This window comes from Enhydra lutris, unplaced genomic scaffold (assembly GCF_002288905.1).
Source record: "Enhydra lutris kenyoni isolate GAN:26980312 unplaced genomic scaffold, ASM228890v2 scaffoldscaffold4, whole genome shotgun sequence".
Lineage (NCBI taxonomy): Eukaryota > Metazoa > Chordata > Mammalia > Carnivora > Mustelidae > Enhydra > Enhydra lutris.
The window spans coordinates 50,820,547-50,833,290 of record NW_019154088.1 but is presented as its reverse complement, the minus strand read 5'-3'; the positions used below and the strand labels follow the sequence as shown (position 1 = coordinate 50,833,290).

At 50.9% G+C, this 12,744-nt stretch overlaps 1 protein-coding gene across 2 annotated transcripts; it reads left to right on the top strand.

Moving 5' to 3' along the window:
- The first annotated feature begins 4,994 nt into the window (after positions 1 to 4,994).
- Positions 4,995 to 12,316, top strand: LOC111162047 (bone morphogenetic protein 4). 2 transcript variants are annotated; one of them, XM_022526237.1, is made up of 4 exons: positions 4,995 to 5,056; positions 8,373 to 8,497; positions 9,650 to 9,976; positions 10,961 to 11,914. In XM_022526237.1, the coding sequence occupies exons 1-4, from the start codon at positions 4,995 to 4,997 to the stop codon at positions 11,815 to 11,817; spliced, it is 1,371 nt and encodes a 456-aa protein (XP_022381945.1). In that variant the 3' UTR covers positions 11,818 to 11,914. The 2 variants fall into 2 exon arrangements, with proteins under 2 accessions (XP_022381945.1, XP_022381952.1); XM_022526244.1 differs by lacking the exon at positions 4,995 to 5,056 and adding an exon at positions 5,069 to 5,260 and having other exon boundaries at positions 9,597 to 9,976; positions 10,961 to 12,316.
- The last annotated feature ends 428 nt before the right edge of the window (positions 12,317 to 12,744 follow it).

The window sequence follows — 12,744 nt, the reverse complement described above, 5'->3', positions numbered from 1 at the left end:
GATTTATATAGACAAATAATGAATGTTAACTCCGTGCGTGCTGATTCACATAAACAGCCTTTATCCAATCAATATGTAAGACACGTGCAGCCCCAATGATTATAAAATAAATGTGAGCTGTAACCCCTTTCTTTAAAAAGTTTATCGTAAATAAATAAATAAATAAAATTCAGTGCCAGAGTGACTTTTTACCTACTTTGCTCATGTAATCATTACCTTTGCGAAGAAAAATAATAGCTAATATTGCTAAACACTTTATGTCTGCTGTTTTATTATACTAACTCCCTTAATGCTTATAAGAATGTTATGAAATAGAAATTATTATTCTCAGATTATAAATGAGAGCAAACCAGGACTCTGGAGGTTAAACATTTTGACCATGATTTTAGCTAGTGGATACTATTATTTCTTCCTCTTTACATTTATATCTTCATCTTCATCTTCATCTTCATCTTCGTCTTCATCTTCATCGACACCCGTGAGGAACTTGGTCAGTGCTCACATTTTACACTGAGGAAATTGAGACCCAGCAGAGGTAAGCAGCTTCTTTCTCAAGATCACAACTTTTACCCCTGGGGAAGTTCATAGGAACTTCTTTAAGGTGGGCTATGTAATAAGAATCCCGATGAGGTAAGCTTCTGGGTCTTGATTTTGTTCTGTCTTCTGAGCACTGGGAACATATCCTAACATTCTCTGTCACCACGTGCTGTAAGGATAGAGCAGCAGCTGCTGCCTTGGTCTTGGGAAAGCCCCCAGAGCAAGCCTTGTCTACTCAGAAGCTATGTCCTCGGAGCAGGGGTGGGGGATGTTAGTGGGGGGGGGAGTTGGGGTGGCATGGTCCCTCCATCCCTCTACAAGCCCAGTTAATGGCATTTGGAGGTGGAGGCAAACTGACCTGGGCTGAATTTTGGATCCCCAACCTACTAGCTCTGTGACCTTGAGAAACTTGTATGATTCCTCTAAATTTGATTCTCATCTATAGAACAAAGATTTTTATGACAGTTGTTGTGAGGACCAGACAGCAAATATGTAACAAATGGTAAGTATAAATTAGAGCAAAACGAATGGTCCTGGCCAGTTTCAGAGATCCCTTGTAATTCCATTTCCAATTTATTTACCTTAATGTTTCTTAAAAGTCAGCAAGGATGCTGGGGATTCATTCAAAATATATCTCCAGATCTTCAACAGATACTTAATTGACAAAGAACATTTGATAACTTGATGTGGTTTTTTAAACTTTTTTTTTTTAAGATTTTTATTTATTTATTTGACAGACAGAGATCACAAGTAGGCAGAGAGGCAGGCAGAGAGAGAGGAGGAAGCAGGCTCCCCGCGGAGCAGAGAGCCCTATATGGGGCTCGAGCCCAGGACCCTGTGATCACAACCCGAGGAGCCGAAGGCAGAGGCTTTAACCCACTGGGCCACCCAGGCGCCCCAACTTGATGTGGTTCTTAATCAAGGACCTAGAAATAAGAACTACTACACCTATAGGATTAGAAATCTTTTCATTTGCAAAGACCTATTTGGAGTGTTCTGGGCATAGTAATACTATAATTACTATATTTAACAGCTTATAAAGCACACGCCAAGCATATTCCTTGCCTGTTTACTAATGTCTAGGTATCAGCCTTTTAATGGTATCCATCAGCCTTGAAAATAAAAGTGAAATAACTTTTGAAACTGTAGTTCTCAAGCTTTAGTGTGCTCAGAATCTTGAGGAAACCTTGTGAAATGCATAGATCTCAGGTAGGCAGGGCTGAGAAATCTGCATTTCTCAGTATCCAGCCTTGTTCTGAAGCTTATGCTCCTCAGAACATACCTTAAGAAAGGCTGTCCTAAGGGTTTTCTGTCCAGCTACTCTTTCTTGAAGCTTCCCAGGAAAAACCCAAACAAACCCTTTCATTTACCAGTAGCAGTAGAAGAGCAATAGTTAACTCTTGAATTACAATAGATGTTTCCTCCTAATCTAAATGATTTAAGGGCACAGCTTCATTTGTTCCAGCTATATTATATTCTATAAAAAAACAGGATTCACAAGAAGCTTGAGGTAGGGACTGATTTCCCTCACCAGCTCTGATCGCTGGGCTGTGATGGATTTAGTTCTCTAAAGCAAGTAATTTCTTCTTTTTCCATGAGAGATTGGAAGCAAAAAGGAAAAGAGGAGTGAGTAAAAGGAGGTGATAATAGATGGTTTGTACAATGTGGGCTAGAAATAAAGCTGTCCAAAGAGAACTGAAGCTGAGTTCTTTCACCACACATCTAAAGATTCATATCGGGGTCTAAACAAGGTATGTCAGGTAGCTTAATTAGAAACTCCTGGACTATGAGTTTCACACACTCATGGGTGGGCCAATGGCTACTTTATTATTTAGGCTTCAGCAAAATGAGATAATAGCAATTATCCAAAAGGATTTGGATTAAAAAAAAAACCCACCTATTATCTTGTGCCTTAAAATAAAGCCCTGCTTTTAAACACAGCATATCACTGTTGTTTTTGAGTTTAAATATTAAGAAGAACATTTTGTTAATGATTAAAACAATACTGATTGTTTTAGGGGGCTCAGTGAACACTTAATCTGTCCTTATTCTAGGCAGTGTGTGGAAGGAGCACACTGCCTAATGCTCCAGGATGGACATTAGGTAACTACTTAATGGAATTTTAATTTGTTTCATTATTAGTAGTAATTGATGTAATTCTGGGGGTGCCTAGTTGGCGCAGTTGGTTAAGCTTCTGACTCTTGGTTTTGGCTCAGGTCGTGATCTCAGGGTCTGGAGATAGAAGCCAGCATAGGGCTCTGTGCTCAGTGCAGACCGAGTCTGCTTGAGACTCTCTCTCCCTCTCACTCTACAGCCCCCACCCCTCGCTGTGTGTGCTCTCTCTCTCTCATATAAATAAAATAAAATCTTTTTAAAAAGTTGACGTAATTCTGACTATGTTGGAAGCTGGAAGTATCCTGTCAGTCATCCTTTCAGGGTGGTGGTATTGCCCTGCCCTGTTTAATCAGAGGTTTCTAGAAGAGGTGAGCTCAGGTGTGATTTAAAATGAAAGAAGATAGGTGTTTAATGAATTTCAATTAAAAAATGAAATCATTTTTAAATTGAAAAGGGGTATGGAAACTGTCTGTCCTAATCCATTCCTTCTGCTGCTGAGAAAACCAAGGCCCATAGGAATTAAAGAACATGCTCAAAGCCGTACAGTTTGTTTCTGTTGTTTGAGGCATTATTAAGCTAAAAGACCTCACAGGCCTAACCTGGAAAAGATGGCAGGATGCCTTGGCCCTGCTCTCACAGTTGTGTGTCTCCCCCCATTTCATCTAATTCCAGACTTTGGTGATCTGTGTTCCACATAGGAGGTAGTTCCTGTTTTCTAAATATTGAAGGTGTGTTAATGTAAAAGTCTTTGTAGATGAGGTACCTAGGACGGATACCTGTTTAAGTAAAGACCTACATGTTTTGCTGGGACAGTGAAGAGTAGTAGCTATCCCAGGGTAAGAAATCCGAACAGAAAAGGCACAGTCCTCCAGCACTCCCTGGTCTACCCTGAGCTCAGGGCTGTGACCCTCAGCCCCGCCCTGCAGTATTAGCTCAGAAGTCCAAAGCAGAGCCTGTGATTTACTTTAGGGCTCTGGGCAAGATCCTTTAACCTGGTTGTTCTTCCCTGTTTGTAAACCAGGGAGATGATGCTGATAGCTCCCGCACTGCTGCATGAGAGACACCGTGTGAAATTAACTCCTGTTTGGGAAGGTTTTAAGCACACATTCCACCTCCCTGCTAATATGATTACTAGCACTTTCGTGTAAGAAAGGGCCAACGCCTCACCCTTTTCTTCCTTTAAAAACAGAACAAAGGGTGTCTTTTCTTGTCTCCCTGTGGCCAAAAAGGTTGCTGCTTTGGTGGTTGGTTAACTCCTGAGAAGGTCAGTTTGCTGAGTTTAAGTATTCCCAGGTGTGCCACAAATAAACAACAATAACAACAAAAATGACCTCTGTGGTGGTTCTTAAGAGGGTTTCTGAGTGATAATAAGCAGGCTTTTCTAACTGTAAAAACATGGCCCCAGCCTGTCTCCATGCCACCACTGTCCTCAAAAGTGTTAGGCCTGGGGTGGGAGGGGAAAACTCAACTGTTTGTTGGGGCCATATTTCTGAGGGTCATCGCCAAGGCTTTCCACAAGAAGCATTGAAAACAATGTTTTGGGGGGCACCTGCGTGGCTCAATGGGTTAGGCCTCTGCCTTTTGGCTCAAGTCGTGATCTCTGGGTCCTGGGATCGAGCCCTGCATCGGGCTCTCTGCTCAGAGGGCAGTCTGCTTCCCCCCCCACCCCCCCGCCTCTCTGCCTACTTGTGATATCTCTGTCAAATAAATAAATAAAATCTTAAAAAAAAAAAAAAAGAAAACAATGTTTTGGAAGGAAAGTCACCTTTCGATAGCCAAAGAAGTACCTCTTAGAGCACACAGTTCTGCGCACAGCCTGTTTCTCACTGTTTGGAAATCCTTTAACAGTTTGTGGAAGGCCACTCTTTAAAGCAATCCAACAGCTCCTTTTTCCATAACCTGATTTTAGAGGTGTTTCATTATCTCTAATTACTTGGGGTAAATGGTGATTACTCAGTGTTTTAATCATCAGTTTGGGCAGCAGTTACTCTAAACTCGGGGAAGCCCAGACTCCCATGGGTATTTTTGGAAGGTACGGCGACTAGTCGGTGCATGCTTTCTAGTACCTCTGCACGTGGTCCCCAGGTGAGCCCCGGCTGCTTCCCCGAGCTGGAAGCAGCGTCGTCCCGGCCAGGGCAGCAGCTGCAGACTCAGGAGCAGCCAGGGCTTCCGGGACCCTGGCCTGCGAGGCGAGGCCCGGCGGCTGGATGGGAGGATGTGGGCGGGGCTCCCATCCCAGAACGGAGGCGAGCGAGGGCGGAGGGAAGAAAGGAGGGGCTGCCGGGGACGAGGAGGAGGAAGGAAAGAAAGAAAGAGCGAGGGAAAGAGGGGGGAAGGAGAAGATGCACGAGGGCAGAGGAGGAGGGAGGGAGGGAAGGAGAGCGGAGCCCTGCCCGGAAGCTAGGTGAGTGTGGCATCCGAGCGGAGGGACGGGAGCCTGAGACGCTGCTCCGGGCTGAGTATCTCGCTTCTCTCCCTGATGGGATTCCCATCCGCGCCGTCTCGAGCCTGCAGCACCCCAGTCCTCGGCCCTTGCTCAGGTTCACTGCAGCCGTTCAGAGGTCCCCAGGAGTTGCTGCTGGCGAGCCCGTTACTGCAGGGACCTATGGTGAGCAAGGCTACCTGGCGAGGGGTGCCGGGCAGAGGGGGCCGGGGAGCATCCGTGGGGGGGAACAGCGGGGGTGCTCAGCTTCTGGCCCCACTCAAGGTGGCCTATTTTCCCCCAACGGTGGTGCTAGAGGTAGGGATGCTGGCGCTGAAGGACACCTCCGCAGCTGCTACTGCCTCTACCGAGGCCACTTTCTCCGGCGGCCCCGGGCGATTTTCACCTTTGGTAGGTTCCGGGCAGAAGAGATGGGAAGAAGAGGAGCCTTTAGTTGGGGGTCGCTGGGAAAGACTGCGAGGTCTTGAGCGGAATGCGTTGCGGGGGCTCTGGTGTTCGCGACCCCCGGACGGGAAGGGCCGAGACAGAAAGGACTGTAGCTCCGAAGTCCCGACAGTATGAGGGGGCCGAGGGACCGCGAGGTGGAGGAAGAACACCTAACCAGGGCTGGTTCTGCTGCCGGGAGCGCGGTCCTGCTACCTCCGGAGCCTACGCGCCGCCCTAGGGGCTGCGGGCTACGTCGAGGCGAGTGTCACCCGACCCGGTCCCCAGCCGGCGGGAGCCCCTGAGAGCACGCGAACTGAGGCTGCACGACGGGCCTTATCCACAAGCTGTTTTCTGGAACTTGCAGCATCCAAGGAGCCTCTCCCCTATCATTTCCTGGTGTAGGGTCTGTAGGGTCAATGGTCGGGATGCCTGGCGCTGCGGGCACGCGTCTTCCTGCGGTGTCGTGGCCCATAGGGAGTCGCTGGAGAGACGCCCTGCGCACCGAGGCTTATACTGGTCCTCCCAACCCAGAGCCAACCGTCAAAGGTCCGGGAATTCCCGGGTCCCTGCGGACCCTTCCCCGCCAGAGCTGGGCCGAAGGCCTCAACCGCTTCCTGCGCACCGCTTAGGTGGATGGACTGTGAGGAGCGCAGTTTGTGGGCTGAAAGCTTTGTGAGACGTTAACCGCGCCCCCCCCCCCCCCCCCAAAAACAGACTTGGGAAACCCGGGCCCCCCCTGGGCAAACTTCGGCGTCGGGAGAAGTCTTTGGCGGGGAAGGAAAGGACAACGCCACGAGTTCGTCCCTGGCACCCTCTCCCCCCCCAGAAAAAGTTCTGGAGACGGACGTCCTTTGGGGCTTTTATCTTTTTTAATCAAAGAAAAAATGGGGAAGGGGGTAATTGCGTGATTAGAGACGAATCCTACGAAATCCAAAATTGAAACACTACCCGGGGAGTCCGGCCCCCGGGTTATAGAGCTGCGCGCTCCCAACGCCGCCCGGGGAGATTCCTAGGGGCAGAGGATAGTCGGAGAGATCCTGGGCGCCCGCCCCTTCCACGGGCCCTTCGCCCCGCGGGGACTGGCTCTTCTCCGTCTGCTTTTCCCACTTCTACAGCGCTTCCCACCGGGCACATCTAGGGTTCCAGGCGTCTGAAAACCAACCAACCAACCAACCCACCCACCCACCCACCCCTCTTTGCTCTCCCAGCCCCTTCGCAGTCAGTCCCAGCGGTGGCGAGGGAGCGGGAAAACCGTAGATCGGCTCACGGAGCGGCGCGGCTGTCGCGCGGCGCCGACGGTCGCGCAGGGGCGCCCACGGCCTCCACTCCCCGGCCGGCGGTGTGGGGCAGCGCTGGGCAGCCGGGGATCCGAGGGAGAGCTAAGCGCTTCTTTACTCTTCCTCAAACGCTTCCCGCGCGTGCCCCCAAGAAGAAAACCAAATTTGTGAGGGAGAGAGGCGGGCAACCTGAGCCCTGGATCTCTGAAGAGACCCGAGGCTGGAACTTGAAAGAGCCTCGGAAGGGAGGGCGGGTGCAGTGGCCTTGGGAGCAGGAGTCTGGGGTTCGGGACCCCGCGGCGGGCTGGGGCCGAGGCAGAGTCGCGCGGGTTAGGTTTTTGTGAAGGCCTCCGTGCAGAACGACCCATGCACGCAGCATCTTCCCTTAGAGTCAGGACATCCCGGTAATTCCTTGAGCTGTGGGTTGGTTAAGATTCTTGAAGAAATATTTGCTGCGACTCTGCAGCTGGTGCAAAGGAGGAAGGGGGTGGGGGGAGGAAGTGGCAGGGGGGGGGGGGGAGGAGTGGTGGTTTCAAAAATAAGACAATCTGGAGAAAGAGAGCGAGAGACGCAGACACAGAGGTCGAGCGCAGGCCGAAAGCTGTTCACGGTTTTCTCGACTCCTGGGAACGCGGTGGGATTTCCTTTCTGCGCCGGGTCGGGAGCTGTAAAACCTCAGCGACATTAAGACCCGAAACTTGTGATGCGCCCTTTCCGCGGCGACGTCTCCTTTTGAGTCCTCCCCTCCGCCTTGAATGGCTCGAGGACCGTTTTCTTTGGGGATTTGCTTTGCTCGGAGTGGACCCCGAGGCTGACGCGGTGCGGAGATTCTCTCCGAAATGGAGCGGCCGCTCCCTCCCCAGTTTCCCACAAGGATCTCCGCCTAACACTTCCCCCTCCGGCCGGGTGCGTGACAGGGGCGGCTGCTTTCGGCTGGGAGCTCGAGCGCCAGCCCGGCTAGTCCGAGCACTCGCAGGAGTTCGCCAGGGGGTGACTGGCTGTCGCTGAGAGCAATATTTGGCCTCGCCGAGACCCCGGGGAGGAAGTGGCGGGGAGCGCGCGCGCGCGTATTTGTCTGTCCCTCAGCGCTTTCCTTTTTAAGTGCCCCTGGGTTGGTGAGGCTTTGAGCTGCTGAGACGCCGCCGCCCCCGCTCCCGGCCCCATTTGAGCCATGTTCGCGCTGGAGGCGCAGCCCCCTCGGTGCGCCCCAGATCCTCCGGCTTCAGGCCGCTGGCGCGAGGGCCCGAGCCGCTGCACAGAACGTCGCAGGTAGAAGCGAGGACGGAGGCCTCCGCGAACCGCACCCGGGAACGGGCAGCGGGCTGCGCCGAGTACGGCGCGGAGCTCCTCCTGGACGGCTGGCGGCTCCCGCGGCCCGCGCGGGGGTTGGCCTCTCCTGGAGGGGGCGGGGCCGCGGGAGGAGGACGCGCGCGCCCTTTCGCCGCCCGCCGCGGGAAGGGCGGGCTCCTCCGTGCGCGGGGCGGGGCCTCTGCGTTCACGTGACTCAGAGGGGCTGGAAGAAAAACAGAGCCAGTCTGCGCCAGAGTCTCATTATATTCAAATATTCATTTTAGGAGCCATTCCGTAGTGCCATCCAGAGCAACGCGCTGCCGCAGCTCCTCTGAGCCTTTCCAGCAAGTTTGTTCAAGATTGGCTGTCAAGAATCATGGACTGTTATTATATGCCTTGTTTTCTGTCAGTGAGTAGACACCTCTTCCTTCCCCCCCTTCCTGGGATTTCACTCTGCCCTCCCCACCCCTGCTCGCCTCGGGTCGCTCCCGTCGGACCTTTTTTTTTTTTCCAGAGTTCACACTCCGCTTTCTGGCAGCGCTGTCGCTTTCTTCTTGGCCGGGCAGCCGCTGGGCTCTGAGCGTACCGGTTTTGTTTAAAGCTCTGCTTGTTCCCACTCGCACTCTCAGATGGTGTGCGTTGCAAGAAAGGGGAGCAGGAGGGGGCTAAAGAGATGAAAGGTCCGCAGCCCGGGGTTGTACTTTCTGGGAGAAACACACACACACACACACACACACACACACACACTTAACTGGGGAGCGCCCAGCGCCCCCGTGCTTGTTCCCAGCTGCTTGTCAATACTCACAGAGGTCTCTCTCGGAACCATCCCCACTCCCCCCCCCCCTGCTTTCCTGGGAGTGAGTGAGCGGGCGCGATCAGATGCTTTTTGCTGGGCATTTCAAACTCATCAGCCACAGTAAAATAAACCGTCAAGCCACTCACTCGGTCAGCTCCCAGACCACGTTCTGGTCTCAGCCTCTGGACCCCGCCGCCCTGAGTCTTCGCCCACCCTCCTGCTCCGAACCAGCTGGAAGTTGTGGAAGTTGGGCTCCGAGGGCGGAGGAAGAAGGGGGGTGGAGAAAAAGGGAGAGAGGCTGAAGGTCTGAAGTGGAGAGCGATGGCATTTTAGTTCTCCCTCCCCCACCCTTTTTTACCCCCTCAATGTTAACTGTTTATCCTTGAAGAAACCAAGCTGAGATCATGGCTCAGATAGCAGTTGGGACAAAAAAAGATTAACAGGATGGAGGCTATCTGATTTGGGGTTATTTGACTGTAAACAAGTTAGACCAAGTAATTACAGGGCAATTCCTACTTTCAGGCCGTGCATGGCTGCAGCTGGTGCTGGTGGGGGTGTGTGAGGGAGAAGACACAAACTTGATCTTTCTGACCTGTTTTACATCTTGACCCTCCATCACTAGCCTTATATGCATATGCAGAGACATCTCTGTTTCTCTCTCGTTATTGGTGTTTATTTATTCTTTAACCTTCCACCTCCTCCCCCTCCCCAGAGACACCATGATTCCTGGTAACCGAATGCTGATGGTCGTTTTATTATGCCAAGTCCTGCTAGGAGGCTCGAGCCATGCTAGTTTGATACCTGAGACGGGGAAGAAAAAAGTCGCCGAGATTCAGGGCCACGCGGGAGGACGCCGCTCAGGGCAGAGCCATGAGCTCCTTCGGGACTTCGAGGCTACACTTCTGCAGATGTTTGGGCTGCGCCGCCGCCCGCAGCCTAGCAAGAGCGCCGTCATCCCAGATTACATGCGGGATCTTTACCGGCTCCAGTCTGGGGAGGAGGAGGAGGAAGAGCAGATCCACAGCATCGGTCTGGAATACCCTGAGCGCCCCGCCAGTAGGGCCAACACCGTGAGGAGCTTCCACCACGAAGGTCAGTCTGTGGGGAGAGTCCCTGGCAGGGGAGGGCTAGTAGGGCTGGTTGGTGGGGCCGTGGAAGCCCTGGGGGAGAAGAGTTCAGGTTACATCAAAGCCCCAAATCCTGGACGCTGGAGAACAGAGCTGCTTACCTCCAAGAGCTGTGGCTGAATTTAGTTTTTGGAGACAGAGGGGAGGGGTTCGGGGGAAGGGGAATGACACCACTCAGACGTGGGCTAGCCCCTGTGGTGTGTTTTTGCTATATCAAAGCCTTTTTTGCCAGGTTTTCTGCCCGTTTTTTTCAAAGCACCTACTGAATTTAATATTACAGCTGTGTGTTTGTCAGGTTTATTCAATAGGGGCCTTGTAATCCGATCTGAATGTTTCCTAGCGGATGTTTCTTTTCCAAAGTAAATCTGAGTTATTAATCCACCAGCATCATTACTGTGTTGGAATTTATTTTCCCCTCTGTAACATGATCAACAAGGCATGCTCTGTGTTTCCAAGATCACTGGGGAAATGTTTAGTAACATACTCGAAAGTGGAAGAAGAGGGAGAGGGTACTTGTGTGCATGTTTCCTCCTGCCTCTGCTCTGTTGGCCCCCCCTTTTTCTTTATAACCACTTGTAAAGAAAACTGTGTACACAAAGCCAAAGAGAGCTTTAAAAGGGGAGTCTGATGGTGGTGGAGTAAGGAGTTGACACATGGAAATTATTAGACATATAAAGGAGGTTGGGAGATACTTTCTGTCTTTGGTGCTTGCTGAATGCTAGCTAAGTTTTGCTGGTTTGCTAGCTGACCATTTATCTGTTCCTTCAGATTAAAAGATATGCTTATTTCCCCAAATGGGCTTTCACTATGTAAGCAGAATTCAGCACCCATCACTCAAAGCTTCTTGACCGAAGCTATTTCTTGACTTTTAGATTTCTCAAAAAAGTTAATGTGCTTTTATTTTTTTTTTCCTTTTCCCTTTTTCTTTTTTCTCCTCGACTATGCCTAGAACATTTGGAGAACATCCCAGGGACCAGCGAAAACTCTGCTTTTCGTTTCCTCTTTAACCTCAGTAGCATCCCAGAGAATGAGGTGATCTCCTCTGCAGAGCTCCGACTCTTCCGGGAGCAGGTGAACCAGGGCCCTGATTGGGAGCAGGGCTTCCACCGAATAAACATTTATGAGGTTATGAAGCCCCCAGCAGAAGTGGCGCGTGGGCACCTCATCACACGACTACTGGACACGAGACTGGTCCACCACAATGTGACACGGTGGGAAACTTTTGATGTGAGCCCTGCGGTCCTTCGCTGGACCCGGGAGAAGCAGCCGAACTACGGGCTGGCCATTGAGGTGACTCACCTCCATCAGACACGGACCCACCAGGGCCAGCATGTCAGGATTAGCCGATCGTTACCTCAAGGGAGTGGGGATTGGGCCCAGCTCCGGCCCCTCCTGGTCACTTTTGGCCATGATGGCCGTGGACATGCCTTGACCCGACGCCAGAGGGCCAAGCGGAGCCCCAAGCATCATCCACAGCGGGCCCGGAAGAAGAATAAGAACTGCCGGCGCCACTCGCTCTATGTGGACTTCAGCGATGTGGGCTGGAACGACTGGATTGTGGCCCCACCAGGCTACCAGGCCTTCTACTGCCACGGGGACTGCCCCTTTCCACTGGCCGACCACCTCAACTCAACCAACCATGCCATTGTGCAGACCCTGGTCAACTCTGTCAACTCCAGTATCCCCAAAGCCTGTTGTGTTCCCACCGAACTGAGTGCCATCTCCATGCTGTACCTGGATGAGTATGACAAGGTGGTACTGAAAAATTATCAGGAGATGGTAGTAGAGGGATGTGGGTGTCGCTGAGATCAGGCAGTCCTTGGGGACACACACGTTCCTGTCCACTCACCCACACACTACACAGACTGCTTCCTTATAGCTGGACTTCTATCTTTAAAAAAAAAAAAAAAAAAAAAGAAAGAAATGAAAAAAAAACCTAAACATTCACCTTGACCTTATTTATGACTTTACGTGCAAATGTTTTGACCATATTGATCATATATTTTGACAAAATATATTTATAACTACATATTAAAAGAAAAAATAAAATGAGTCATTATTTTAAAGGTACACTGTTCCTTTTCTCTTTAATCCTTTTTCCTTCTGCCCCATCTCTTTTGAATTAGATTTTTTTTTTCCTGTTGAGGAGGGGCTGGAGGCAGGTTGGAAGTCAGAGGGTGGTAACTGGAGGTGGTTAAGTTGGAGGAACAGGAAGTAAACTGATGGTAGAGAGATGGTAATTGCCAGGATGAATTGTTTTCCATTTCTATTTAATGTTAACAAGGACGCAGTATCCTCTCCCATCTGGATGACACATGCCTTGGAGAAACAGTGGGATGAAAGGAGCAGGCCAGATTAAAGACTCAGTTTTGGGCTCCTTGTACATCTCCTGTTTTTGCTCACCTGTTAGAGGTGCGTCCCAGCTGAGTGTGATGGATAGAGTCTCATCCCTAGGGAATAACTCCCACCGCAGCTTTTATGATACCCTACGGTGTCTCCAGTCATGATAGGCACCAATGTACTAACTTGCACGTGAGTGTGCATGTGTGTGTGTGTGTGTGTGAGAGAGAGAACAGGATTTCAGGGTTGTGGTGAAGTGGGTTTTATTCAATAGAACAAATAATGTGCCTTACCTTCGAATAGTTTGGTGACCACACTTTAATATTCCACATGGTGGAATTCTCCAGTGCTTCTTGACTTTTTCCCCTTGACTCCTAGTCCCCACATGAAAGC